The following is a 24,904-nucleotide window of genomic DNA, read 5'->3' as shown; positions in this document are numbered from 1 at the left end:
GCCGTGTCCCAGGCCGGGGTCGGGGAGGTCCCGCTGCCCGAGCCGTGCCGTACCTCACTGTACCCACCTCGCCGGAGGTCCCGATCGACTGGGCTGTCCGGGCCGGGCAGGCCTGTGAGCCCAGCACTCTGGCCGGCTGCTTAATCATGCTTTTTACCGCTGAAATTATTGGCCAAGATTCCCTTCTCTCCCCGGAGGGCCTGTTCGCGAAGGCTATCTGATTTGGCCGGCCAGGGGTCCCGACGGTGCCGACGGCCCCGAGTCCACCAACGCGGCCAGAGGTGGCTCCTCCTCCCGGTGCGCTGCAGCGCGCTGTCCCCCGCTCGAGGTTTATAGAGGGCGCTGCAGGCTGGTTTCGAACACCTACACTGCCTCCTCGCCCTGTCTCTCTCGCACTCGCGGGGCGTCGTCCTAGAGGCGCGACAGAGACGGAGCGACCGGCGGGCGAGGCGCGAGGCGCAGCAAGGCGTAGCCGGCCGAGGTCGACCAGGCCAAACGACCACACCAAGCCGCTGCATTGTACGGTAGCACCAGTGGCACACCCAGCCACCGCCAGTCCGCCACGATGCGGCGCACACAGACACTCACACAGTGCAGTGCACCGCCAGTATTCCACACTCCGTCAAGTAATGGCTGCAAATTGGTTGCGGCCTGGCCGGTGCTGTGCGGTGCTGTGCGGTGCGGTGCCTGGCCGGCCGGGCAGCGAGATCAGATCGACCCACTTGACTGCGAGCTCTGGGACTGGGGGGCTGGCGGGGCTGGCGTGCAGGCCGGGACGGGGATTCCTTCGTTGTTGTCTTGGGCGTGTTCCTTCTCCTCGGCGCGCCTCGGCGTGGGGCTGAACCTGCTGAAGCGAACCCCGGGAGCAGCGACTTCTGCTCGGCGCGATAACAGCGTATTTTCACGTTCGTAATTGTGTACTACACGCACTTCGTTAGCTTTTTGCATAAACGCAGCAAGACTCGCGGCGGAGATTTCTGTGTGAGTTTCTGCCTCCTCGCTTGTGAGAAACAACACGAAACAGAAACGCAAAATACGCGGAGGCGCCGTGTAGTCGTCGGTTGGTCCCCGTGACACCCGTGACGAGCGCCAGTGCCGTCGGTGATAATTGGCAACACCTTCCATTCGGCTTCGATTGGCGCCGCTCTCTCTCTCTCTCTCTCTCTCTCTCTCTCTCTTTCTCCCACCTGCCGGACCTGCGGTGACGTGGCGCCCGCGGGGAGTCGGGTGAGTTGGAGGGGAGGGATAACAACCCTTATCGGGCTGCCGGCCGCTGCCGGGCTGCCCGCCCAGTGTCGCCAGGACAAGGAGACCCTCGCCCAGTATCGACGCCCCGCCGTGGCCCCGCTGATAGGACGCCGCCCCCGCCGGGACACGCCGGACACCGCGTCGGTCAGGCCTCGCAGCGCCACGCAGGCCGCGCTCAACATGTGTTTCACGGACGCCTAGGACATCGAGTCGCCAAGTCGCCTCTGACGGGCTGGTGCGGCTGGTGCCGCTGGTGCCGCTGGTGCCGCTGGTGCCGCTGGTGCGAGGATTAGACAGGTGAAGAGACTCGTGACGAGAGGAGACGGGTGATAGGTGACCACTGTTTTCGACTTGGAATGGAAGTCAGTCGATCGACGACAGAATCAATGTGGAGCTGGGCGCTCCCGTGCCCCCCCCCCTCCTCGGTGTAATAACTCACCGTTAACGCCAGTAAATTCAATCCACTAGACTGTTTCCGCATGGTGGGCGCTTTCTTTATCTGGCATTGCTTAAAAAAAAAACAACTAAAACATGACCAGTGGGCCTTGCGTGCGCCGCGCATGCCGGTTTCTGCCGTACGCACGCACATTTGTCCCCGACCAGGAAGAAAAGCGGAGATTAGCTTGAGCCAACTGCTTACTCTTATCAGTGCAGTCGTTGCACAGTGTACAGGACTCGTTGTAAATTTCGTCAAGTAGGGCAAAACGGCCCCTTTTTGGTGTCGTTCGTAAGTCGCACTCAAATCACGCCCGTTTCCTTCGCTCGTAGCGTGTCGGTGGTCCCTCCAATCGATGCCCGTTCCGTTCTGCCCAGCGATTCCGCCGGCCGCACGCACTCCTCGCTCTGTCTCCCTCGCACCCCTGCGGCACGCTCCACGAGTGCGAGAGAGACAGGAGCAGGGTGCCACCGCGGTGGGTGTCCGCCTCACGTGCGTGGGATTCCGCGCGGCCCTCGCCGCTCGCTTCGTTCTTCGCCCCGCTCCGCCCGCTTTGGCCGCTTTGGCCGCTTTGCTCCACGCGCTCCAAATGTTTCATTTATGTGCAGCGGGGCTTGCCGTGCTTGCCGTGCCCGCCTCGGCTGACGCAGTGGCGCCGGTGGCCGGGGGAAGTCCGCCGAGCAGCCTGAGGGATCTGAGGGAGCTAGGGCAAGTGGGCGTGAAGCGTGTTGGCGCGCGCTGCGCCGCGCCGCGCGGCCGGTGCGAGTGCTACTCACACAAGTCGCTGGATAACGCACAGTCATGTGTGACTCGACTCGACTCCGTGCGCGGTGGCGATGCGGGCGCTGGTCTCTGGCGTCGCGGCGCGCGCAGAGCAGTGCAGAGGCGTCTTCGTCGTGGAGGTGCCGGCCGGGCCGAACCGCCGCGGGGCCCGTCCTGCAAGCGTCAGCGCCACACGTCCTGAGACAGAAACGACCCAACTGCGAGGGAAGGACGGCACTCGCTTCGCAGTTAGAGCCTTTTTCCCTGTTGACTCCCCGCGGCGCTGCTTTTCGTCGCTGTCTCTCTCGCACTGCCATGAGTGCGAGGAGGACGTGGTGGCCGGCATGACAGCAGGTCCGTCGTTTTGGCAGTGTCCTCTCCGCGCGGGCCGAGGCGGGCGTCACATGTGAGGGCATTAGTCCGCTCGGGCCGGGCCGCGCCGCGGACGGCTGGACGGTTCGCCCGGCTCGGCCGCGCTCCGCTACACACCGCGGGAAGGGAAGGGAAGGCAAGGGAATTGCGGCGTTAATTTGCGACGGGCCTTTGGAGGCTCGCGGGGCTGATGAGCTGCCCGCGCCCAGCCGGCCCGGGCTGGCTGGCTGGCTGGCTGGCCCCTGCGAGTGATGGCGGAGGCGGGGACGCCCCGGACTACGTCCCGGACTACGTCCCGGACTACGTCCCGGACTACGTCCCGGACTACGGACCGCCACCGCCGCCCGACCGGCGCGGCGAGATGAGAAATTAGTGGAGCCGTGCGGCGGCCTGGCCGGCCTGGCCGGGCGGCATGCACGTGCTGCTGTCGCGCCGATGTGGACTTAATTACTTCCGGCCGTGTTACGCCCCGCCGCCTGCAGTGTGTGTGTGTGTGTGTGTGCGTGTGTGTACGCGCTGTAGGGGTGCGGACCGCGGTGGCGCCACGCCCCTCGGGTGGCGATTGCCTTTTAATTAGTGTACTGGGGCTTCGGCAGCCTACCTAGAGCCCAGAGCGCCCTCCGCGTGCAAGGGCCCGTGAGACGGGACGAGCACTTAACGGAGGTGCGGCCTGCCTGCCTGCCTTGTTTGTAAAGTTGGCTACATACTCATTGTCGGGGCTGGCCGGCCGGCCGCGCGGTATGCAGTCGCCAGGCGGTTAAGTGTGTGAAAATTGATTACGCAGTAAACGCTGGCCGGCCTGGGGAGAGCCTCGGGCCGTGCATGTAGAGGCTTGTGTAGCCGAGGGGAAGGCGGCAGGGAAGGCCCTGGCCCTCTGCGCCGGAGCGGCCGGAGCCCAGAGGTCAGTGGGCAGGCGCTCGCCCCGCACCGCGCCGCCCCGCCGACACCGCCGACACCACAGGCTGCCGTGGGAACCCTTCCCCGAGGGGGTAACCACTCGCGTAATACCCTGTACACAAAAACCGTGTATTACGCGTAATACACGTGATCGTAATACCATTTTTGGGTCAAATGTGCCAAATTTGGGCATTTTAGGGCCGTAATACACGTGTAATACACCCGCAATACAGCGTAATACCGAGTAGTCTGTACACGATTTCTTGAAGTGTTTACCCCCTCGCCCTTCCCTTCAACTCGTTGCCGGCGTTGGAACGCGTTGCCCTGGCGTTGCCGGCCGGTAGCGTGTTTCCATGCCCTGCAGTGCGCGACGTGACGAGGACGAGACGCACGGGCCGGCCCATGCGTGCGAGAGGGGCAGAGCGGGCGACGGCGACACTGACGAGGACCTCTGTCTTGTTCTGTTGCAGGGTGAAGGATGATGGGGCTGGCAGGGATAGGGTCGCTGCGGCGGCGCCAGGGCCTGCTGGGCCTCGTGGTGCTGGCCGCCTTCATGTCGTGCAGCATGCTGGTGCTGGTCTCGGGCCCGGACCTCAGCTCGGAGCAGGCCCTGGTGCGGCGGGTGGCCGAGCTGCAGGCGCGCTCCCAGCACCTTGACGCGCTGTACCGCTCGCGCATCGCGGACATGCGCGGGCTGTCGCAGCACCTCGGCCAGCTCGTGTCCACCGTCAACAGGTCGTCCCCGCTCAGCGTCGAGGTGAGTGCCTTCTTAGTGCTCCAGACACGTCTGTTGAGTCCTCCTGCTAGACCGCCCTCGCTTGGTCCTGCCGCAGGCCCAGCAGCTGGTGCGCAACCTGAGCGCGCTCCGCCTGACCCTGGACGACCCCGCCAGCCAGCCGCTGCAGCTGCCCAACGCGTTCCACTTCATGCCGCACTTGTTGGACGCGGGCTTCGGCGGCGGCGCGGCGGGCACGCTGCGCCCGGCCTTCTGCATGTGCGGCGCGCGGCGCAGCGGCGTCTCCATCGTGCTGGGCGTGCCCACGGTGCGGCGCCAGGTGCAGAGCTACCTCCTGGCCACGCTCGACAACCTGGTCAGCTCCATGACCCCCGAGGAGAGCAACGACACCCTCATCGTGGTGTTCGTCGCGGAGGTGCGTGCGACGCTGCGACGCCGGCGGCGTGGTATGAGATTCCTCCTCGGCCGCGTGACGTTGTGACGAAGTGACGCGTCCTTGTTGTCCCGCAGACCGAGTTGGAGTACGTGAAGCAGGTGGCCGCCCAGATCCGCGACCAGTTCGACAACGAGGTGCAGTCGGGGCTGATCGAGCTCATCTCGCCGCCCACCTCGTACTACCCGGACCTCAACAGCCTGCGCGTCACGCTGGGCGACTCGATGGAGCGGGTGCGCTGGCGCACCAAGCAGAACCTCGACTTCGCCTTCCTCATGATGTACTCGCAGCCCCGGGGCACCTTCTACGTGCAGCTGGAGGACGACATCCTGGCCAAGAAGAACTTCATCTCGACCATGAAGAACTTCGCGCTGGAGAAGTCGGCGCAGAGGGAACCCTGGTTCGTTCTCGAGTTCTGCCAATTGGGTTTCATAGGTAAGATTTTTTCATCCATAAATCCGCCGAAGGTTTTTAGCTGGAGTGTACGGAGCAGTAAGCTCATGGGTTCTGATTTTTCAGGGAAAATGTTCAAATGTGTTGAACTGCCGTGGCTGGTTCAGTTTTTCCTGATGTTCTACAATGATAAGCCTGTGGACTGGCTGTTAGACCACGTTATTTTCACCAAAGTCTGTAGTCCAGAAAAAGACCATGTAAGTATTCTTAACCATTCATAGAGAAAATAAAAATGGAAATTATGTTTTGATAATTTATAATGTACTTCTACTTCTTTATCACAGAAACACTGCAAGAAGGCCAAGTCAGAACTGTGGATACAATATAAACCATCACTATTCCAGCACATAGGCACTCATTCTTCACTGCGTGGAAAAGTTCAAAAACTCAAGGTAAGGACCAAAATAGTAATTGATATTTTAGCACACTTGTTGTGATTATTTTTAGAACTAAAATGAAACCTTTTTTTTATCTACCAGGATAAACAGTTTGGCAAAGTGTCCTTATTCTTCCCACACTGGAACCCTCCTGCTGTTGTTGACTCTGACATCAAGCCCTACAAGCAATACACACTGCATAAAGCATACATGGGAGAGTCATTTTTCTGGGGCCTTTTACCTCAGCCAGGGGATACACTGACCTTCCGCTTTCATACCCCAATATTCATTAAAAGGTGAATAATTTTGAATTTTTCATGATGTGTGTATTACTGCTTTTCACAATTGATATGTATGTTGGTACAATCATTTATTTTGTAACCTTTTTTTTTTCCCCTAGATTTTTGTTTAGAAGTGGTAATGCGGAACATCCCTCGGACAGATTGTACAACACCTCAGTTGAAGTGAAGCCTATGAAACCAAAACGTTTGGACCCAGGCCTTGGCTTTAATGTGACTCATGATGGGTTTGTGGTTGTTGGTAAGTAAATCCTGCTTTGTCTTCCTTGTTTTTTTCTTCATGGCATTTGAAATAGAGTTTCTGAAGCTAAGCTCTTGCATCTGCAGGCCAATTTGATGGGATGGGAGTATGTGAAGGAATTGTTGACTTCACTCTCGGTGCTATCTCTATCATCCGTCTGTATATTCACTCAGAGAGTGATAACTGGGCCATTCTTAGTGAGGTAAACATTTATTCAAGCTACTGTTGGTTCTTCTGCCCCCATAATTTTTCCTGTCTCTAATAGAATTATCATGTTTCTTTCAGATTCTTATTGAGGCTGACAACGGCAGATGACGTTTAGGTTCAAACACATCTCTACGAGACCGGAAGATCTTTTATCGAGTTTCTAGAGGTCGTGTTTGATCACTTTTTGTCATTGGTTGAAGAGGACTTAGAGGTCTTCCCTCTCATCGAAAGGCGGCCCACACTTAAGACTGTTGCTTTCTAACGCTATCCTGTTTGCTTTTATACTGTTCTTGAGGCAACTTAAATTCTGGCATGAGAACAGTGGATCATGTGAGCAATTGTGGTAGCTATCCCTTGAATTGTTGAGTGTTATCTGGAGTGTTTAATTGCATCTCTCTTCTGTATGGGTAGAAGTCAGGGTCAATTATTATACCACAATGTTAATCCCATATCAATATATTTTCTGATGCAGATCTTTACTTAATCATCAGGTCTTTTAGGAAGGATTTGGTAAACCAGGTATTTCTTAAAGTACTTGAACTAATACTGTTACTTAATTGAAATGAATTTCTTGGATAAACACTTTTGGTTGAACAATTACTGCCAACCCCAAAATTCTACTTAGCGGTCCCTTTGTGTGAGGTTGACTGATCAAATGTCTACGAAAAAGGGGGACTATTTTAGTGATTACTTTTGTGGTATACCAACTAAAAATTTTATTTGGAGCATGCGCTCAAATCCTGGCCATGTGACTGTGCCATACTTAATGAATTTCTGTGATATCCAGTCAGAAAGGATTGGACATTGGAGCATTGAACAAGTAGACTTGTATGTTGATCCTATGCTTCAAAAACGAGAAACATAGTATGTTGTTGTGCTGATAGCTATGTACTGTATAATTATTAATTATCTTACATGATTGTCTTGTGCAGGGTATATTTCTTAAGATTTTGTTTTATAATACAAACCAAGCAAACATCTGATAGAACAACTATACTTTATTCATTATAAAAGCTTTATACAAAACGCATTGCTAGTTATGTGTTCTTGGTGCAGTCATATCATGTATCTAAATATGTAAAATATACTTACTGGTGCTTTAGCTAGCAAGTTTCAGTTTGACCTCGGGAGAAGGGTGCCCTTCTCTCAAGGTTAGGCTCATCTTTGAAATTTTGGATTGAGTTATTTTTAATGTGTTTTCCCCCATTGTTTTCATGGATTTAAATCAGTGTTATTGTTTCTGTATGTATTATAGATGTTTTGTTTTTTTTAAAATTGTGCATAATTTTTTTATTTACTTGAGATTTTGAGATTCTATACGGTGTGTTTTTCTTCATTCGTTTTGTCGAATGCAATTGTATTATTTGTTATCTACAGTATTGTATTGATTTTCAACGGTTGCTTGTTTGCGGTTTTCAAAATGTGTCTTGGACTGAGGTATCAGCTATAGTGAGCCTCTTACAGCCACAACCAAAGCCTTGTGACATCCGTTGTTTGGACTTTGTCTTCACATGAAGTACTTTTTTAAACCTGGTGGAACAATGAAAAGTGCCTGAATCTCTTGAGTCAAGGATAAAATGGAGAAATTTAGAATTTTGTGTCCAGGTTGAACTATTTCGACTTTCCCCTGCATTGAGCCTTGATAGTTCTTGGTGGTTGATAAGTGTGTGATTTCAAATTTGGATGTTTATAGGGCTTCATGGACTTTTCCGTTGATTTTGCTATGTTTTACGTGAATTGGCTGTGATGTTTTCTCTTGCCTTGCATGGCAAGATTGGGCTCTTTTTACTTAAAATGATGTTATCATGATGTTTTTACAAATGTCAAAAAATGTTTTATTTGCCATATTACCCTTTGTAAAAGAGAAAGCAGCAATATTACATTTACGTTGCTTATGCATTCTATAAGTCTTGTTTGAGTTTTTATTCGTTTAAAAGTAACAACAGAAACATTAAATAAGATTGAATGGCTTCCAATCCACTCTAAGTTAAGATTATTCAACAAAGTTTAACAAGAACAAATTGGTATAACAAACACTTGAACAAACAAAAAATTATGACCGTAATCTGTTTGTACTATCAGTCCCTGTGTTTCTTTCTCATTTTGCTGGATAGTTTTTCATGAAATTTTACCCTGGCTGTATCCTTTCCATCTGTTTTTAGCTTTGTTTGAAAGGAGCCATAGCCATCAGCACATAGGTTGGACCAAAACAGCTGTAAATACAAATTGATCAAAAACACCCGCTTTCCTTTACTTACTTCACTCCCTTCTCTCCTAACATCAGTCAAAATGAGTTGAGGACTATAAGTTTCCTCCTATCCTCATGGCACCACACTGGTTGGGACACACGCCCCGCGCCCTGCACGCGCCCTGCACGCGCCCTACGCCCTATACGTGACGAGGGCGTTGTAGGGCACGGTGGCCGCGGTGACGCCGTCGACGCACTGCGTGGAGGGCGGGGCCTCGCCGGGCGGCACCCGGAAGTCGAACTTCTGCAGCAGCGCAGCCGTGAACATGAACACGTTGGAGCGGGCCAGGGTCTCGCCGAGGCAGCGGTGTTTGCCTGCACACAAAACAAACGACACGTTCACATGCTCTCGAACGCGGGAGCGGGACGAAAATGGAGACAAGTCCGCGATGATGGTGTGGTTTACCGTAGCCGAAGGGCAGGTACTCGTCGGGGATGACCACCTTGCCGTTCTTGAGGAAGCGGTCGGGCCGGAAGTTCTCCGGGTCGCCCCACACGCTCTTGTCCATGAGCACGGACGGGATGTTGACCACCATCATGGTCTCCTTGGGGATGAAGTGGCCCATGAGGTACGTGTCCTTGACGGCGCGGTGCGGCACGCCGAACGTGCGCCCCATGAACATGCGGATGGACTCGAGCGCCACCGCGTCCGTGTACGGCAAGCTGCGGGCAGAGAGGGAATGAGCTCGGTGCTCGTCGTGGCAGGACTCCATAGTTGCGAGAGAGACAGAGCGATTGAAACGACTCTCGGAATTAGTCTGCCGGCGCAGTCGAGCGCTGCCGCCGGGGAGGGGAGCCCCTGTGGAGCGGCGGGCGGGCCCGCCCGTTGCGCGGCCGTGCGTGGCGGGGCAGTCTACCCGGCTGACCGCAGGCGCGCTGGCGCTGGGCTGGCCCTGGCAATGCTCACTCACTTGGGCCTGTCCGACAACTCGAGCGGCCTCTCGCGGCCCACCACGGCGTCGATCTCCGCCTGCACTCGCTGCTGCACCTCGGGGTGGCGGAGCAGGTACAGGAAGCCGAAGCCAAGCGACTTGCTGGTCGTCTCCGAGCCCGCCATGAACATGTCCATGCAGATGGCCAGCAGCTGCAGCTCTGGAAAGCGAAAGAAACCCACGGTAGAGCAACGACTTCTGCAGCGCTTGGCAAAGCTTGGCGAGGCTTGGCGCAGCATGAACCAACCTGAGAAGCTGCTCTTGGGGTCGCCCGCCGTCTCCTTGATGCTCTTGATGTACACGTCCATGAAGTCGCGCATCTCGTTGGGGTCGTAGGTTTCGATGTGGCGGTCGATCTCCACTCGCAGGAACTTCCAGAGCCGCTGGTGGATGGTGACGAACTCGGTGTAGCCGGAGAAGTCGGGCGCGACGTACTGCAGGAGGGGGAACTGGGAGAAGAGCGCCCCCGCCATGTCCAGCCGCGTGAACATGTCGTTGAGCAGGGCCTGCAGCGTCACCAGCTCCGTGTCCTCGGGGGTGTAGCGCACGCTGGCCAGCATGGTCCACAGCGTGTTGAGCACGTACAGCCCTGCGAGCGAGCACGACGGCGGCGTCAGGGCAAGGAAAACCAGAAAACCAACGGCCACGCGGTGTTCAAACTAGCACCCAGGAGCCTACCGAACGCGTCGTGCATGGGCCTGATCACGCCCTCGGGCTTCTTCTGCAGCATGACGTCGAAGGAGCGCGCCAGCTCGCCGGCCTCGTCCTGGACCAGCGCCCCCATGGTGCGGCGGCCGAAGCCGAACTCACGGAGCTGGCGAAGCACGAAGCGGCGCTGCTCCACCCAGAAGTCCGAGTCCGTCAGGAGGAGCCCTGCGACACGGGAGGAAGAGCCAATGATGAACGGAATGGTGCGCAACACCGCTGGCAAGGGGAGCGAACACTCACCTCTCCGCATGTTGAAGGTCCTGGTCTCGTAGAGCGGGCCCCGGGGCTTGCCGTCGAACTCGTCCCTGCTGGACATCTCCTTGATGGCCTCATACCCGCTGACGATCACCTGCCTGTCCTTGCCGACGCGCAGCCCGACCAGGGGCCCGTACTTCTTGGCCAGCTGGTCGCAAGCCACGTACAGGTACCCCGTCTCCTTGCGAAGCTGCGTCAGCTCGCGCGCAGAGCCCAGGATGGGCAGCCAGTCGGGGCCTGGGTTCGACTACCGGTCAAGGTGCGCACAACAAAAAGCACAAACAGAAGGCTTCCGGTGTGTCGGCGGTACTCACCCGGTGGGAATCCCCTGGGCTTGCGGCTGTCCAGGTAGAGCAGCAGCGCCGTGACGGCGAACAGGCCCACGACGAGGAACCACATCTGGAGGGCAGTGGTGTGTTACTCCAGGACCAGCAGCGCCTCGCGAGCCTCGCGGTCCTTGGTCCTCCGCGCCCCGGCAGCGACTGCCGCCCCGCTGTCTGCCCCCTCCCTTCCCCGCCACCGGAAGAGTAGGTCCATCCAGCGTTACGTCTGGAGGCGCACTCGGTGTCGTAACGCCGGCACGGAACCTGCCGGCACGGCCAGGCCCGGCCGCAGCCTCTCCGGCCCGGCTCCAGCGGTGGGAGAAAGTGGCCCAGAAACAAGGTCGCATACGTCCATAGGCGTGCGCCCGGCCGGCTGACCCACTGTTCGAAAAGGGTGAGACGAGGTGCCCAACTTAACGAGAAGGGTGTCCCCTTCGGGGTGCATTCTGCTCTGGCGCTCTAGAGGGCGCTGCTGGTCCAGGGCGCGGTCGATGCCTGGTCATTCCCTCGCGTCGCCCCGGCGGCTGCGGAAACCAGTGATGCAAGACTCGTCCGGGGACTGGAGCATTACAGCACGCGGACGGCGAGGGCGGCACACAACACACAAGCGCCCCAAACAGTGTGCGCAGCGTCGCGGCGTGGCCGCCAGCTAACAGGACGCACAAACGGCACCCCCATGACTTTCTTGCTACACTTGTTGACTCGCGGTATCGCAAGGAGCGGAGAAGGACCAAAGGACCTCACTGTCAGTGGAAGAGCCGCCAACTGCTGGGGCGTTTTCTTGCACTCTCAACATGTTCAATTCCCCCCCCCCCAGAATAACGTAAATGCGTCTTCAACAGTAATTTTGAGTCAAGTCAAAAAAGAGGGGAGAGAGAGAGAGAGATAGTTGAAAATTGAACCGTACGTCACCAAAGGAAATTTACCGTGAACCGATTATCCGCTGGCCGGCGTCCTTCCTCTCGGGCGATGCGAGCTCTCGCTCTTACTCTGTCAAAGCGCGACTGGCGGCCTCCCCATGGGCCGGTTTTTCTTATAGTGTCTCCCACCACTCGGGCTCAGCCCCCGCCTGGCCCACCCCCACCAAGGCATTCAGGTTTTGCCTTCTCTTTTCTGAAACCCAGTAAAAGGTACGAAGTCCAAGGGTCCAAGGGGAAATGGAAGGACTCGAACGACCACATTTTGATAATACTTAAGTGTAGATTATTTTATTGGTATTTTTATTAAGTACAAGGTGTGCTGGCACAGCCGTAACAATAATACTATAATTGGAAATGTTCACACAACAAACTTGAGTAAAATACATTGTAAAATGGAATCACATAGAACTTGCATAAAAATAATACAAAATACAGGAATCAGTATAGGCAGCAGCAAAATGGTCAACTTAAAAAGTAAAGTTTGAGCAAGTTTTGCCATTAATAGCAACATCAGAAAAATTGAAAGATTGAGCTAGAAGAACAACAGTATCACTGGATAGAAATTGATCTATTTACTTTTCTCAGTAACTCTTTGACGCTTGAGCTTCCACTCTTCTGAAGTATCCCACTCTAAACCACTCCTTGGGAGGGGAGAAGAAACAAGAGGGAATGCCCAGGCAACATACCATCGACACCCCAAAACTTCCTTGACATTTTCCATTTTGCCATAGTCATAATTGGAGCTAGATGACTTAACATCATATGTGACCTGTCCATTCAAAATAATTCGAACATGAAACCGTAATAATACACAAACAAAGATAAATGCTGCCAAATTGATGATAAATAACAAAATAAAACATTCATTTGTAAACGTCTCCACGCCAGAAAGATACGCAAAAGCAGGAAAGCCTATTTTTAACACTACAGAGGGAAATCGTAAATCAACTTTGTTTATCAAAAATATGGAGTCACTTATAACACAATAAAGTGTACCGATACATACGTAGACCAGATACATGATGAAAAAGCGACTGTTAAAATGTCCAACACAACAACCTGCAAACAAGCAGTGATGATCTCTCTTCAAAATACACACTTTGCAAACTTTGCAATGCCATGCTCGTGGTGGGACGTAACTGATGCACAAGTCACAGTACTTCCAGTGCGGTGACTGTTTCACTGTTGACATAACTTTATCAGGAACTCGAGTGTCAGTAACTACCAAACCAACAAAGTTCGCCACGATATTCAAAAACACAAAAAGACCTCCATAAATTACAAAGTTAGAAAAAAATGGTGCGTTTCTCCACACAGTTGGCCGCACGGTAAACATTTCATGCATGTAAATAGTCGGCATGAGCACTAAAGTCACCGTAAACACTCCCCAGTCTAATGGACATTTAGGCCAGAATTTCGACCGCGACTTAAGTGTAAATGATTGCATCTTGTTTGCCCTTATTTTTTGATGTAATCAGAAACTATAGTTTTCTCTTCTTATCTTTAGTTGACAAACCAAACCAAGCAAGCAGACGAAAGTGAATATTCGCACAACATTGTGCGGATAACTGAAGAACGGTTACAGGCAGAAAGGGGCACAGGCGCAGACTCCATGTATTTGTTTTTGCCTTGGAACTTGACACTTAGGTTAAAGAGTGAAATGAATTTGTTTCTGGTTTAATTCTATTGGTAACATGTAATCTAGTCTGACTGAGCTTTTAGGTTGGTTGTGGTTGTGTAGCAAGGACCATCATCATGAGCAGCAATCACTGACACGGCCCTTAAACAACATTGCGGAAGAACGTCGTACTTACTTTGACAATGGGGAACCAATTGGTTGGCATTGCTCCCTCACAAATATTCCCCGTGGAACACTACCTTACTGACAATCCCCACCTTCAAAGCCTTCAATTCGATAGAAAGTAAGTTCTCAATATGCAACCAAGGTTCCTGATCATTAACCTGCTGTTGTTTCTGTAGTTGTCCACTTCATACATTGTCTTACATATTTTTGTGGATTACAGTCTTGGCAGCACACGATTTTTTAAGGTGGCAAGGGCCAACTCTTCAGAAGGACTGGTTGTCGTTAAGGTGTTTGCAATACACGATCCTTCTCTACCCCTTGCGGCCCACAAGAATAAAATTGAAGAGATTCGTGCTAAACTGAGTTCAGCGGTCAACTGTCTCCCATTTCAGAGAGCTGTGGTCTGTTGCATATTGCATTCAACTGAGGCTACTCTTAGTTATTAGTTTTTCTTTAAACTTGATGATGTTTTTTCCCTTTAGCTGACAGATAAGGCTGGCTTCTTGATGCGAGAGTATGTTAAATATAGCTTGTACGATCGTATGAGCACTCGTCCTTTCTTCACAAATATTGAGAAAAAATGGATTGCATTTCAAGTCTTATATGCTCTGCACAAGTGTCATGAAGTTGGGGTAAGATTACAGCCCCCCCCTCTGCTGCTTTTCTTTTCTTCTGATTTTTGTCTAATTTTGTTTCTGTGGTAATCTTCTCAAGGTTTGTCATGGGGATATCAAGCTAGAGAACATTATGGTTACATCCTGGCACTGGGTCTTTTTGGTTGATTTTGCCTCATTCAAGCCAACTTATCTATCAGAACATGATCCAGCCGATTTCTTATATTTCTTTGATACATCCAGAAGAGGAACCTGTTACATTGCGCCTGAACGGTAAGTTTTATTTGACTATATTGTTTTGTGTTGGCTTTTCCATTCCTTGTTTCTAGTGTTGTTTACTGTTCTGCACTAGGTTTATAAAAACCTTAGGAACTGAGCTCACTAGCCAACTTTTACTTGATGGAACTGATCCTCGAAAAGGGGATCTCACACCTGCAATGGATATGTTTTCTGCTGGGTAGGTTGTCCTTGGATGTTGTTAAAGTTTTACAGTTCTGCACAAGTCATTTTTACTTATTATGTTTTTCAGATGTGCTCTAACAGAGCTGTTTACTGAGGGCCACCCTCCTTTTATTTTTTATCAACTGCTAGAATATCGCTCTGGTACTTACAGCCCAGATAAGTGCCTAGACCGTATAGAAGACCCTGCTGTAAAGGTGAGCTATTTGCTATCTTTAAAAATATAATGCAGGTTTTGACTTGCTATTGCTTGCTACATTTCTCAAAAAATGTCTTTGATTTAGGAACTTTTGTGTCACATGATGCAAAAAGATCCAAGTGCCAGACTTTCTGCTGAAACATACCTTCATCAAGAGAGAGGGCGAGTTTTCCCTGAGGTTTTTTACTCATTCCTGCAATCCTATACTCTAGCCTTCTCAGCTGCACCAATTTTATCAGCCGATGAAAAGATTTCTAGGTATGGGATAAGTTTAAAAAACGGACTAAAATACTTAATTTAAAAAAATTTAAGTATACCCCATAGTTTCATCATTTTCTTATTTTTTTTTAGGCTAAGAAAAGACATTGATAATATAATAAGTTTTCTTAATTCTGACGGTGATGTAACTAATGAGGAGAAACAAACTGAAAGTAGTCAAAAATCTACAACTAAACCAGAAGATGTTTCATCTACAAGCAAAAGTGAGCCTACAGAGGAAAGACAAGAGGAAAACAGTGAAACAGAAGGAAAGGAAGTCACCGGTGCTCCATCAGAAGCTTTGGTTATTATAACAAGCCTTGTCACATCATGTATAAGGTAAGCTCTTGATGCAATCCACCCCCACTCCCTTTTGGAGCCAATTAATAATTTTGCTCTGAATTTTATTTTAGAGGCTTGAAGTTCTGCATGTCTAAAATGCAGGCTTTAGACATACTTTTGATGCTGAGTGCTCACGCATCAGCTGAAACCATACTGGATCGTATTTTGCCATACGTGTTGAGTATGCTGCATGATACTGTACCGCGAGTGCGAGTAAGAGCCTTGCATACATTGAGCAAAGCCCTGCGGTATGTGAAGACTGTACCTGTCAGTGACACAAACATCTTTCCCGAGTATATACTCCCGGGTCTTGCTGTGGTATGTGAAATCTTGCATCTCCTTATTTTGTTCTGCCGAACTGAAGTAATGTGGTTGTTTTTTTAATATCTCTTTCCTATAAAAGAGAACAGTTTATTGTTTTATTATTATTGCTTTATTAACATGAATTATTTTTTGCTATTGCAGCTGGTTAAAGACCCAGCAGTTATAGTGAGAGCAGCTTATGCTGAAAATATTGCTCAATTGGCTGAAACAGCACTCAGGTATTAGCTTTTCCCCCCTTGAATGTTTGTGGTTTGTTTGTCAAATAAATTATTTCAACTTTTGTTCACCTTAGATTTTTGGAACATAGCCAAGTGTGGCAAAATGCTTATGGTACTGCGGACGGTAGTGGTGAGGCTCCAACACCAAGTTATGAAATGGAGTTGCAGACTCTGCATGAAATGATTCAGCAAACAGTAGCCACATTGATCACTGACCCGCAGAGCCTTGTGAAACAGACCCTTCTTGAAAATGGAATCACTAAACTCTGTGTGTTTTTTGGGAAACAAAAAGGTACTTAAGAGTCCTCTTATGAACACAACAAATTAAAAACTTATCTTTGAAACTCACAAAACTTTTTGTTTCAGCTAATGATGTTCTTCTTTCACATATGATCACTTTTTTGAATGATAAGGAGGACAAACAACTCAGGGGGTCTTTCTTTGATTGTATTGTTGGAGTTGCTGCTTATGTAGGGTGCCATGCATCTCCTATAATATTTCCTCTTCTGCAACAGGTACCACTTTGTTAGAATTTTAAATTACAAGTTTTGTTTGTGGATTTTCCAATGGCTAACTTTATTTGTGTTTATTTTATTTTTCAACCAGGGTCTTTCTGATTCAGAAGAACTTGTTTCTGTCAAGGCTGTCAGTTCTATGCGTGCTCTTACAGAGCTAGGCTTGTTGCACAAAAGTGCACTGTATGAACTTTTGGCTGACTGTGCTCCCTTTTTGGTTCACCCAAACCTTTGGCTGCGTCACGCAGTTGTGGGTTTCATATCAGCAACAGCTCGCTCTTTGTCAATAGTTGATGTTCAGTGTAAAGTTATGCAGGCTCTAGAACCATACCTGCAACATCAAGTCATTCAACCCGATAAAGAGGTATATCACCTTTCATGGAATATTGGCAACACTCGACAGGACCTAACTAGACATCCTTCTCTGCCTCAGGTTTTGTTGCTGAATGCCCTGAAACCGCCTGTGTCCCGTGAGATTTTGGATTGCATCTTAAAATCAGAAGCAGATCTTCATATCTTTTTTGACACTCTTCAAGAAAGACACAATCAAAGAAGTTTAGTTCGTGCCGGACATGTTCCCCAGTATACTGAAATCCATAGCAGTCTACAAAGTGTGAGTCGTTAAAGTCATAATGATTCCTAATTTTTAAATTTTAAATTTAACAAGGGTATCAACTTAAGAAAATTCATAACTTCAAATTTTCAGCTGTTTCGGAGATTGATAGACAAAGGAATGAATGAAGAAGTGGAGGACTATCTCAGTGCCATGTCAAAACACTTAGTAAAGATGCAGAAACACAAACACCACCATGAAGTCTTCCTTATTCCCCAAGAAACTTCAGTTGTAAGGATATCATTTTTTTATATTCCTTTATTTCATAAATTGGTAAAATTTATTTATCCAGGATTTTTTTATTGAACAGATTGATCTTGGGAAAGCTCAAACTTTTCATGTGACATTAGTTGCTCAAGATAATCTAAAAGGGGACTTGACATCCGTCAGGTGAGTGATAACTGACACTGTTGTTCTTGTAGTTTGTTTTCTTATCGCTCTCCTCACCAACTCCCTGCATCCTTTTTTCCCCTAAAGGAAAAGTAGTAGTGCAAGGGCAGGGCGGAGAGGTCCAAGTATGCCAGAGCTTTTGCCTGCGGCAATGAACAAGGAATGGCATCATATGTTTGGGGGAGTTGAGTCAGCTGGTACAACTGTCAAAAGTTCTGACTTTCAAACTTCAACAGGGTAAACTCTTTTTTCTTCTTTTGATTTTCTCTGAATCACTTAATGCACTTTTGTACTGGGTGAATTGGAATGCTCATTTCCTTCTTATCTACTTTAGATCCCCTCCTAGAATGACCATAAGTGTGGAGTCTGAATCAATGCTTCCTCACAGGAGCTTAGATGCAGCTGATTACTCCATGCCAGAACATTCGTTCACTCAATGTAAGTGATCGCTTTGATAAATGATTACTTCCTTGCAGCAGATGTTGTTGGTATTGATTGTGCTCTTCAAATTTTTTTCTTTTATGGTTAGATCGCTGCCCACCATGTCAAGTAGAACTTCAAAAATTAATTGAACGGAAACAAGAACAATATTCTTCTTGTGCTCGCACTCGTCTGGCTGCAAGAGATTCTTGTTGGGAAACGCCTCTTCCACCTCCAGGGTGGAATCTGGGAGGGACTCTTGTTGCTCACCTTCATGAACACAGAGGGGCAGTCACTCGGTATGTCAAGCAGAATAATTTACAAACCGTGGCTCAGTGCCAATCCTCCTCTGACAACATAAATTTAATTTTCAGATTGGTGACTCTCCCAGAAACATCTTTCTTTGCAAGTGCTTCAGCAGATGGATGCATCAGGTTATGGGATTGTGCCAAAATGGAGGGCAGAAATATTGCTAATCGCTCTCGCATTACTGCCAACCGGCAAGCTGGCCCTCTAATAGGTTTAGCTGTTTGTCCTGAGCAAACACTGGCAGCTGCATCTCAAACAGGAGATGTTTTTGTGTCAAGGTACCATAAAAATAAATAAATAATAAATGTTTATGGGTATTTAGGCCTTTTTCTAATACAAGGTATAATTTTCCAGAGTGGAAACTAGCACCAACAAGACTTCAGTTTTGCAATCAAGACAGTTAGACTTGCAGGAAGATGGATGTGCTGTAGATATAGCCTCCTTTCAATCGGGTCCAGTTGTTGTCTATGCAACTATGTATGGGTCTATTGTTGGATGGGATTTGCGGCAGCCAGGAACTGCATGGAAACTAGAAAATGATCTCAAGCATGGTATGTATTATTATCTTTGTTAGTATGGTTATTTTTCAAAATTGAACTTCTATGAGAAATTTTGAATTTAGATACTTATATGCTGCTTTTTCTTTTTTTTTTAGGTGTGATAACAACTATGTGTGTTGATCCAAATGAATGCTGGCTTGCTCTTGGAACTAGCAGTGGTTTTCATATATGTTGGGATTTAAGATTCCAGTTACCTATATCTACATTTTCTCATCAAACTAGTAAGTGCAATTTCAAGTGTATTTGTGTCTTCAGCCTCTCTTGTGGGTGTAAATTCCTGATATTTTAGTTCCAATCTCCTGATAATTATCTTATGAACTAATTTTTTTCTCTTTTGCTAGATGCTCGTGTGCGTCGGCTTGTGTGTCACCCAACTGAACCATCGTGGCTTATATCTGCAGTGCAAGGGCATAATGAAGTTTCCATGTGGAACATGGAAATGCAATGCCGTCAGTCTATGCTTTGGGCTAGCTCCGCTCAGCCATTTTCTTCTCATAGTCAGGACAACAATCAAAAGGTATATTTTAATAATAAAGAATAATAATTTTTTTCCTCTTCCAATGATTATAAGTGTAGTGTGTAATGGCTTGTCTTACTTTACGCAGTCCCCAAATAGTGTATGTGCTATGTTTGCTGGCTCAGTGAACAAATCTCCATTCCTCATAACTGGAGGTTCAGACCGACGTTTACGTTTCTGGGATTTAGATTCTCATGTGAATTCCCGCATAGTTGTACCTGCTGCTCATGACAATCTCAAACCTTCACACCTGGTGTATAAGTAAGCATTATTTGGTATGATATTGGCACTAGCTCATATCTCTTTCATATTACAATTTCTGGTTGTATTTTTCAGAACAAGATTACTTGATGGTGTCAATGTTGTTGAGGAGAAACTAACTAAACAAAGAACTACATCTAGTGGTCCAGGTTCCAGAGGTAGCTATGGAACTGCCGGCTCTGCCTCCACATCTAGCAACAGTGAAGAGAAATCCCGGGCAGGCCCTGAGCAACCCCCTGCTGGGCATCAAGACTGGATTAGCGATCTTACTCTGTGCCAAGCATCCCAGTGTTTTTTGGTGTCAGCATCCTGTGATGGTGTTATCAAAGTTTGGAAATAATTTCTAATAACCACTGTTTAAGCAATTCAAAATGGCTGTGTACATGAACTGTATCTTACCTTGAATTTTGGTTTGATGCAGGCATAATATTTGTAATTTTGATGTGTAAGCATTCGTGATTTTTGTACTCTGCACTTAGTTTTAGTGTTTGTATCTGATTTTGTGAATGCTGCTGATTAGTAATCAGCAACTACTAGTGATTTTAATGAATCCTTTTAGAACAATCAATTCTATTTCATATTGCTCTTGAAGTACCTTTTGTATGAAAACTATAGTGTAGTGTTCCAGAGTTTAACAGCAAGGCAAAAGCTCTTGTTTGTTACTTTTCTTTTGTTTTTACTGCTTCTATCAATTTGAAGCAATTTACAAACAAGCTGAAATTGGAAAAAAAGTTAAAATGTACTGTAACAGCTATCGCTATTTTATTTTTCAAATACAAAGTATAAAATATATATATAAATATTTATGTTTGTAGTCAACTTATATTTGTACTAAAATAATATAAACAATTCTATCATCTGGTAAACAATAAAACAACATAATTCATTTGATTCCTGTGTGTAACTACGTCTCTTCCACAATTTGGCTTTCCTCAAACTCGTCTTGTTCCCTTGGAGGTTGCAGGGACAAGTTGTACCCTCCGCCCAACACCCTGGCCCTTCCCAGTAGTTGCGATAGCGTCAAGCTGCCACCTTGGCAAGTGCTGTGTAGTTCACGCAGCTGCTGCTCGCGTTTTTTCTGCAACATCGACGTCCAATGTCAGTACCAATAAGGTATCACATAAACGAGAAACGGAAAGCAGCGACTTGCCAGTTGAAAATATTTTTGCTTGAGAGTAGCAATTTCTTCTTGCGCTTTCTGCTGCTCCACTTGATGTGCCTCGGCCCTGGTCTCGTGCATTTTCACCTCTGAAGACAGACACTGGAGGCCAAGACTGAGTGAGAGACAGCAGGGACGCAGCACGGGCCCACACGCCCTTCCGGTCCGGCACCACTGGCTCACCTTAATCCGTCGCGCTCGCTCGGCGAGCAGACGCTGGCCTTGCTGCAGCTGCTCTTGCAGCTCGGGCCCCGGTGCGCGAGACAGTTCCACCTGCAGCTGCAGATGGCGCTGCTCCGCCTCGCGAAGCTGGGCCTCCCGCACCAGGATCTGCGCCGACTGCGACAGCAGACGCCGCTGCAGCAGCTGCACCTTCATGACCAGCTCGTGGTGCGCCGGGTCCGTACCCTGCCAACACGGCGCGGCCGACAGCGACTCGGCTCAGTCGAGGGAAGGCCCACCCTCAAGTGATCGACCACGACGAGGGTCCTACCTCCAGCTTCCTCCAGCGGTGCACGTTGAGCGGCGTGTGCAGCTCCTCCTCCAGGGCGCGGCACTTGACCTGCGAGTGTGTGAGCTGCCTACTCGTCTGGTACAGCTCCAGGCGCAGCTCGGCCGAGTTGCGGATCATGGCGGCCAGGTTGGCCTTCTCCAGCCTGCGCAGTGCGTGGCGCAGCGCGCACCGACTCATCAAATCACGTGCCAGTGTACCAGTACCGCGGTGGTTCTGATGGTGCGAGTGGTACGCACCGCAAGCGCTTGATCTGGATCCGCAGCAGACGCACGTCGGCCAGTCGGCGCTCGTAGCTGTCCCTGCCCTTGGCGAGCACGGACCCCAGGATGAGGGTCTTCTCGTGCAGCAGCCGCGCCTCCTCGCCGCGCCGCATCAGCTGCGTGGCCAGCAGCGCCGTCTCGTCGCGGGCCTGCGCGGAGAGGAGAGTCCGTCAAGCACGCCCCGAGCACAGAGGACACCCCGCCCCCAGCCCTCCACGCACCTGCCCCAGCTGCCGCTGCACCGCCTGCTTCTCCGCGGCCAGCTGCTTCACCTGCAGCTGCAGGCCCTCCTCCGCGGTGCGCGCCGCGGCGAGCGCGGCCCGCTGCGTCTCCACCTGGAGCTGCAGGCCCTGCGCCTGCAGCCGGAGGCTGTCGCGGTCTCGCTCCGAGCGCTGCAGCTCTGCGGGCAAGGACCACGACCACGAGGACGAAGTTAAACGTGTTAAACGCCACCGCCAACCCCGTCCAGGTGTTAGCCTCTTACCCGTGCGGCTCTTGAAGAGCATGTACTCCCTGCTGGCCACCTCGTCCTTGAGCTGGGCGGCGTCCCTGCGCGAGGCCTCCAGCTTGTCGCGCAGCTCGTGGCCGTCGTCCTTGGCCAGGGACAGCTGCCTGGTCAGCTTGTCCGCCTCGAGGCGCAGCACGTCGCCGTCCTTGCGCGCCGCCTCGAGCTGGCCGTCAGCCTCCTGGAGGCGCCGCCGCCCGCTCTCGACGAGCACCTGCAGGTGGAACACGTCCCGCTTGCTGCGCCGCACCTGCTGCGCCAACTGCGCCACCTGCGCCGTGCACCTGCAACCGGAAGGGTGAGAGGCGCTGGCCGCCGCGGGGAAGGGGAACCAAAGGGGAATCGACGAGCAGCGTCACGCACTTGTCGTTGTCGCCCGCCAGCTGCTCCACTTCGGCGGCCTTGGCGGCGAGCTCCCCCTCGCAGCGATGCACCTCTTGGCGTAGCTGTGCAGAGGCCTGCTCCACCTCGGCCGCCGCTTTGCGCTGCTCGGCCAGCTCCACTGCAAACAAGACACGTGTACCAGGGGACAGGGCGCCGCCAAAGCACTCCGATCCGGTTGCCTGTCTCTTTCGCACACGGCCTACGGAACGGGCCGTGAGTGCGAGAGGGACAGAGTTGGCTCACTCTTGAGGGCGAGGAGCTGGCGCTCGGCGACGCCCTTGTCCCTGTTGACGCGCTCCAGGTCGGCGCGGGCCGCCCTCTGCTGCTTGTCGGCCTGCTCCGCGTTGCGCTCCGCCACGGCCAGCGAGGCCTGCAGCTTCTCCCTCTCGGCGCGCTGGTCCGCGCGCCACGCCTCCTCCTGGCGCGCGCGCTTCTCGGCCGCGTCGCGGGCCTTGGTGACCCGCGCCAGCTCCGTCCTCATCTTGGAGAGCTCGTCCTCGCGCGCCTGGGCATGGCGAACACGTCAGTGCGCTGTTACCGGACACGCCGCCGCCAACTGAAGGCAGCGCGCCGCCTGCTGAGCAGTGCTGACTGACCCGCAGCTCGGCGTTCTTGCGGTGCGAGTCGTGGACCGCCTTGTCCAGCGCCACGGCCTGCGTCTCCAGCTCCGTCTGCACCCGGGTCAGCTTGGCCGTCAGGGACTCGTTGTCCTTGGCGAGGCGCTCGTTGGCCACCTGCGCAGACATCCGTTGCAACTTTCCGCGGAGCGTCTAGGTCCCCCCTTGAGCAGCACGCACCCGCTGTTCCCGCAGCGCCGCCTCGCCGCGGTGGGCGTTCTTGTTGGCCTGCGCGAGCTGGAAGGACAGGTTGGCGGCGTCCGCGGTGCGCTGCTCCAGGTCGCACAGCAGCGACCGCACCTCGTCCTGCAGCTTCTCCTTGAGCCTCGTCTCCTTGGACAGCTCGTTGGCCTGCACCTCCATCTCCTGCGCCAGGTCCTGCAGCCGCTGCTCGAACACGTTCACCTGCTGCTCCAGCTCGGCGCGCGTGGCGGCCGCCCTGGCCAGCCGGTCCTTGAGCGTCACCACGTCCTGCGACAGCTTCTCCCGCTCCTTGGCCAGCCCCTCGCGCGTCTTGGCCAGCATGCCGAAGCTGCCGAGAAAGGAAACAACAACGCGTTGCGGAGCGTCTACGCCAAGCGGCGCCAAGCAGTGTCCCTGCTCATGGCCGCGACGTTGTGGTGTGGCCACCCTAGACGCTACAAATGCCCTTTTTTGTCGACTGCGATCGAGTGGGCACTCTAGGACGGCCCCTGTTCGGGCCTGGAGCGCCTGCGAGGTAGGCCGCAGGCCCGGCTCGCAACACACCGGCGTGGAGACGGTGGCCTACCCTTGCCGCCTGACAGGGGCGAGGTAGGCCAGCGTCTCCACACCGGTGTGTTGCCAGCGGGCCCGGCGGCCTACCTCGCAGGCGCTGAGGCGCGCAAGGCGGGCCCAGCACACACGTGTTGGCCACAAACAGGTACGCGAAAAGAAGTTTCCGGTTGTCTCACTCGTCGCCCTGGTCCAGGCCGAGGCGCGCCTTCTGCTCCAAGTCCATGTTGAGCTTGTTGACCTGGCGCCGCAGGTCGTCCACCAGCTCCTGGAGTTCCTGCTCCCTGGAGTGGCTCGTGTCCAGCTGCCTCCAGGCCGCGTCCAGCTCCTGCAGATGGGCACGCTTTACCACGACGCTCTAACGCGAGCTACCTGCAGCCGAGACGTGGAGCCAGACCTGCTTCTGCTGCTGCACCGCGAGCTGGTCCTGCAGCGCCTGCTGCGCGACCTGCTTGGAGCGCTCCGTGTCCGCCGCCACCCTGGCCGTCAGCTCCTTGCAGGCGTTCTCGTAGCGCTGCTTCTGCTCGTGGCTCTCCACCAGCACGTCCAGCACGCGCTTCAGCTCCGTGGCGTACGTCATCATGCCCGGCCGTCGCTGCATCTGCGCCAGCGTCTGAGAAACGAAAACATAATTTCTGGGTTTGAACCTACGACGACCTGGGGACGCTGTTCGCACACGAGCACCCTGCTTGCCTTCTGGAAGTCCTGCAGCAGGGCGGCGAACACGGGGTCGGACGCCTCCTGCACCTCCTCCTCGCCGTCGTCCACATCCTTGTCACCTTGCACCACCTGCAGCACGCGCAACGGCTGATTAACGATCAGCGATAACCCAGTATCATAAGTCAGGCGGAGCCTCATCGCTTGTCACCGCGATGGGCTGCGGGACTGCGTGTTAGAAGTTCCCCTTGAGGCCGGCTGAACTCAGTCCTGGAGATTTGTCTCAAGGCGGGGATGCTGCTAGGGATGCTGCGAGGGGGCGAGGGGTGTGCTGCGAGAGGAATGTGGGAATGAAGCGCTACCAACCATCTTTCAACGGAATATCTCCCACGAAAGCGTCTTTCT

The 24,904-nt window shown here is 51.8% G+C and overlaps 5 protein-coding genes across 7 annotated transcripts in view; 2 read left to right on the top strand and 3 right to left on the bottom strand.

The window, feature by feature from the left end:
• LOC117653683 (alpha-1,3-mannosyl-glycoprotein 4-beta-N-acetylglucosaminyltransferase A) overlaps positions 1-8,700 on the top strand; it is a 30,550-nt gene extending 21,850 nt beyond the window's left edge. Inside the window, exons 3-11 of the mRNA XM_034399518.1 lie at positions 4,186-4,472; positions 4,549-4,866; positions 4,962-5,319; positions 5,404-5,534; positions 5,622-5,729; positions 5,817-6,010; positions 6,115-6,254; positions 6,341-6,456; positions 6,540-8,700. Of these exons, the coding sequence (XP_034255409.1) occupies positions 4,194-4,472; positions 4,549-4,866; positions 4,962-5,319; positions 5,404-5,534; positions 5,622-5,729; positions 5,817-6,010; positions 6,115-6,254; positions 6,341-6,456; positions 6,540-6,569 (1,674 nt within the window). The 5' untranslated portion in view covers positions 4,186-4,193 and the 3' untranslated portion in view covers positions 6,570-8,700. The remainder of the gene's footprint in view (positions 1-4,185; positions 4,473-4,548; positions 4,867-4,961; positions 5,320-5,403; positions 5,535-5,621; positions 5,730-5,816; positions 6,011-6,114; positions 6,255-6,340; positions 6,457-6,539) is intronic.
• Positions 8,271-11,939, bottom strand: LOC117653685 (probable cytochrome P450 303a1). The gene is made up of 8 exons (XM_034399520.1): positions 11,854-11,939; positions 10,919-11,003; positions 10,590-10,841; positions 10,320-10,514; positions 9,889-10,230; positions 9,621-9,801; positions 9,116-9,372; positions 8,271-9,024 (listed from the first exon to the last, which is right to left on the bottom strand). The coding sequence occupies exons 2-8, from the start codon at positions 11,001-11,003 to the stop codon at positions 8,843-8,845; spliced, it is 1,494 nt and encodes a 497-aa protein (XP_034255411.1). The 5' UTR covers positions 11,854-11,939; the 3' UTR covers positions 8,271-8,842.
• Positions 11,940-12,107: 168 nt separating this feature from the next.
• Positions 12,108-13,418, bottom strand: LOC117653689 (probable palmitoyltransferase ZDHHC24). The gene has a single exon (XM_034399523.1). It carries the CDS (start codon positions 13,292-13,294, stop codon positions 12,416-12,418), a length of 879 nt encoding a protein of 292 aa, XP_034255414.1. The 5' UTR covers positions 13,295-13,418; the 3' UTR covers positions 12,108-12,415.
• LOC117653681 (phosphoinositide 3-kinase regulatory subunit 4) lies at positions 13,386-20,541 on the top strand. 3 transcript variants are annotated; one of them, XM_034399515.1, is made up of 26 exons: positions 13,386-13,494; positions 13,589-13,769; positions 13,872-14,052; positions 14,134-14,283; positions 14,366-14,538; positions 14,618-14,722; positions 14,795-14,921; positions 15,009-15,181; positions 15,275-15,520; positions 15,595-15,841; positions 15,989-16,065; positions 16,140-16,357; positions 16,432-16,580; positions 16,672-16,944; positions 17,014-17,193; positions 17,287-17,424; positions 17,504-17,583; positions 17,671-17,820; positions 17,918-18,021; positions 18,113-18,302; positions 18,378-18,590; positions 18,667-18,863; positions 18,968-19,093; positions 19,214-19,389; positions 19,478-19,650; positions 19,726-19,990. In XM_034399515.1, the coding sequence occupies exons 2-26, from the start codon at positions 13,669-13,671 to the stop codon at positions 19,988-19,990; spliced, it is 4,212 nt and encodes a 1,403-aa protein (XP_034255406.1). In that variant the 5' UTR covers positions 13,386-13,494; positions 13,589-13,668. The 3 variants fall into 3 exon arrangements, with proteins under 3 accessions (XP_034255406.1, XP_034255405.1, XP_034255407.1); XM_034399514.1 differs by having other exon boundaries at positions 13,410-13,494; positions 13,570-13,769; XM_034399516.1 differs by having other exon boundaries at positions 13,458-13,769; positions 19,726-20,541.
• LOC117653203 (cilia- and flagella-associated protein 58-like) lies at positions 20,470-24,509 on the bottom strand. The gene is made up of 12 exons (XM_034398704.1): positions 24,240-24,509; positions 24,022-24,170; positions 23,270-23,621; positions 23,011-23,206; positions 22,452-22,590; positions 22,068-22,372; positions 21,919-21,983; positions 21,560-21,732; positions 21,303-21,465; positions 20,993-21,217; positions 20,801-20,911; positions 20,470-20,728 (listed from the first exon to the last, which is right to left on the bottom strand). The coding sequence occupies exons 1-12, from the start codon at positions 24,441-24,443 to the stop codon at positions 20,555-20,557; spliced, it is 2,256 nt and encodes a 751-aa protein (XP_034254595.1). The 5' UTR covers positions 24,444-24,509; the 3' UTR covers positions 20,470-20,554.
• Positions 24,510-24,904: the final 395 nt, after the last annotated feature.

This window comes from Thrips palmi, unplaced genomic scaffold, assembly GCF_012932325.1.
Source record: "Thrips palmi isolate BJ-2018 unplaced genomic scaffold, TpBJ-2018v1 HiC_scaffold_8, whole genome shotgun sequence".
Classification (NCBI taxonomy): domain Eukaryota; kingdom Metazoa; phylum Arthropoda; class Insecta; order Thysanoptera; family Thripidae; genus Thrips; species Thrips palmi.
This window is presented reverse-complemented; position numbering and strand designations above follow the sequence as displayed.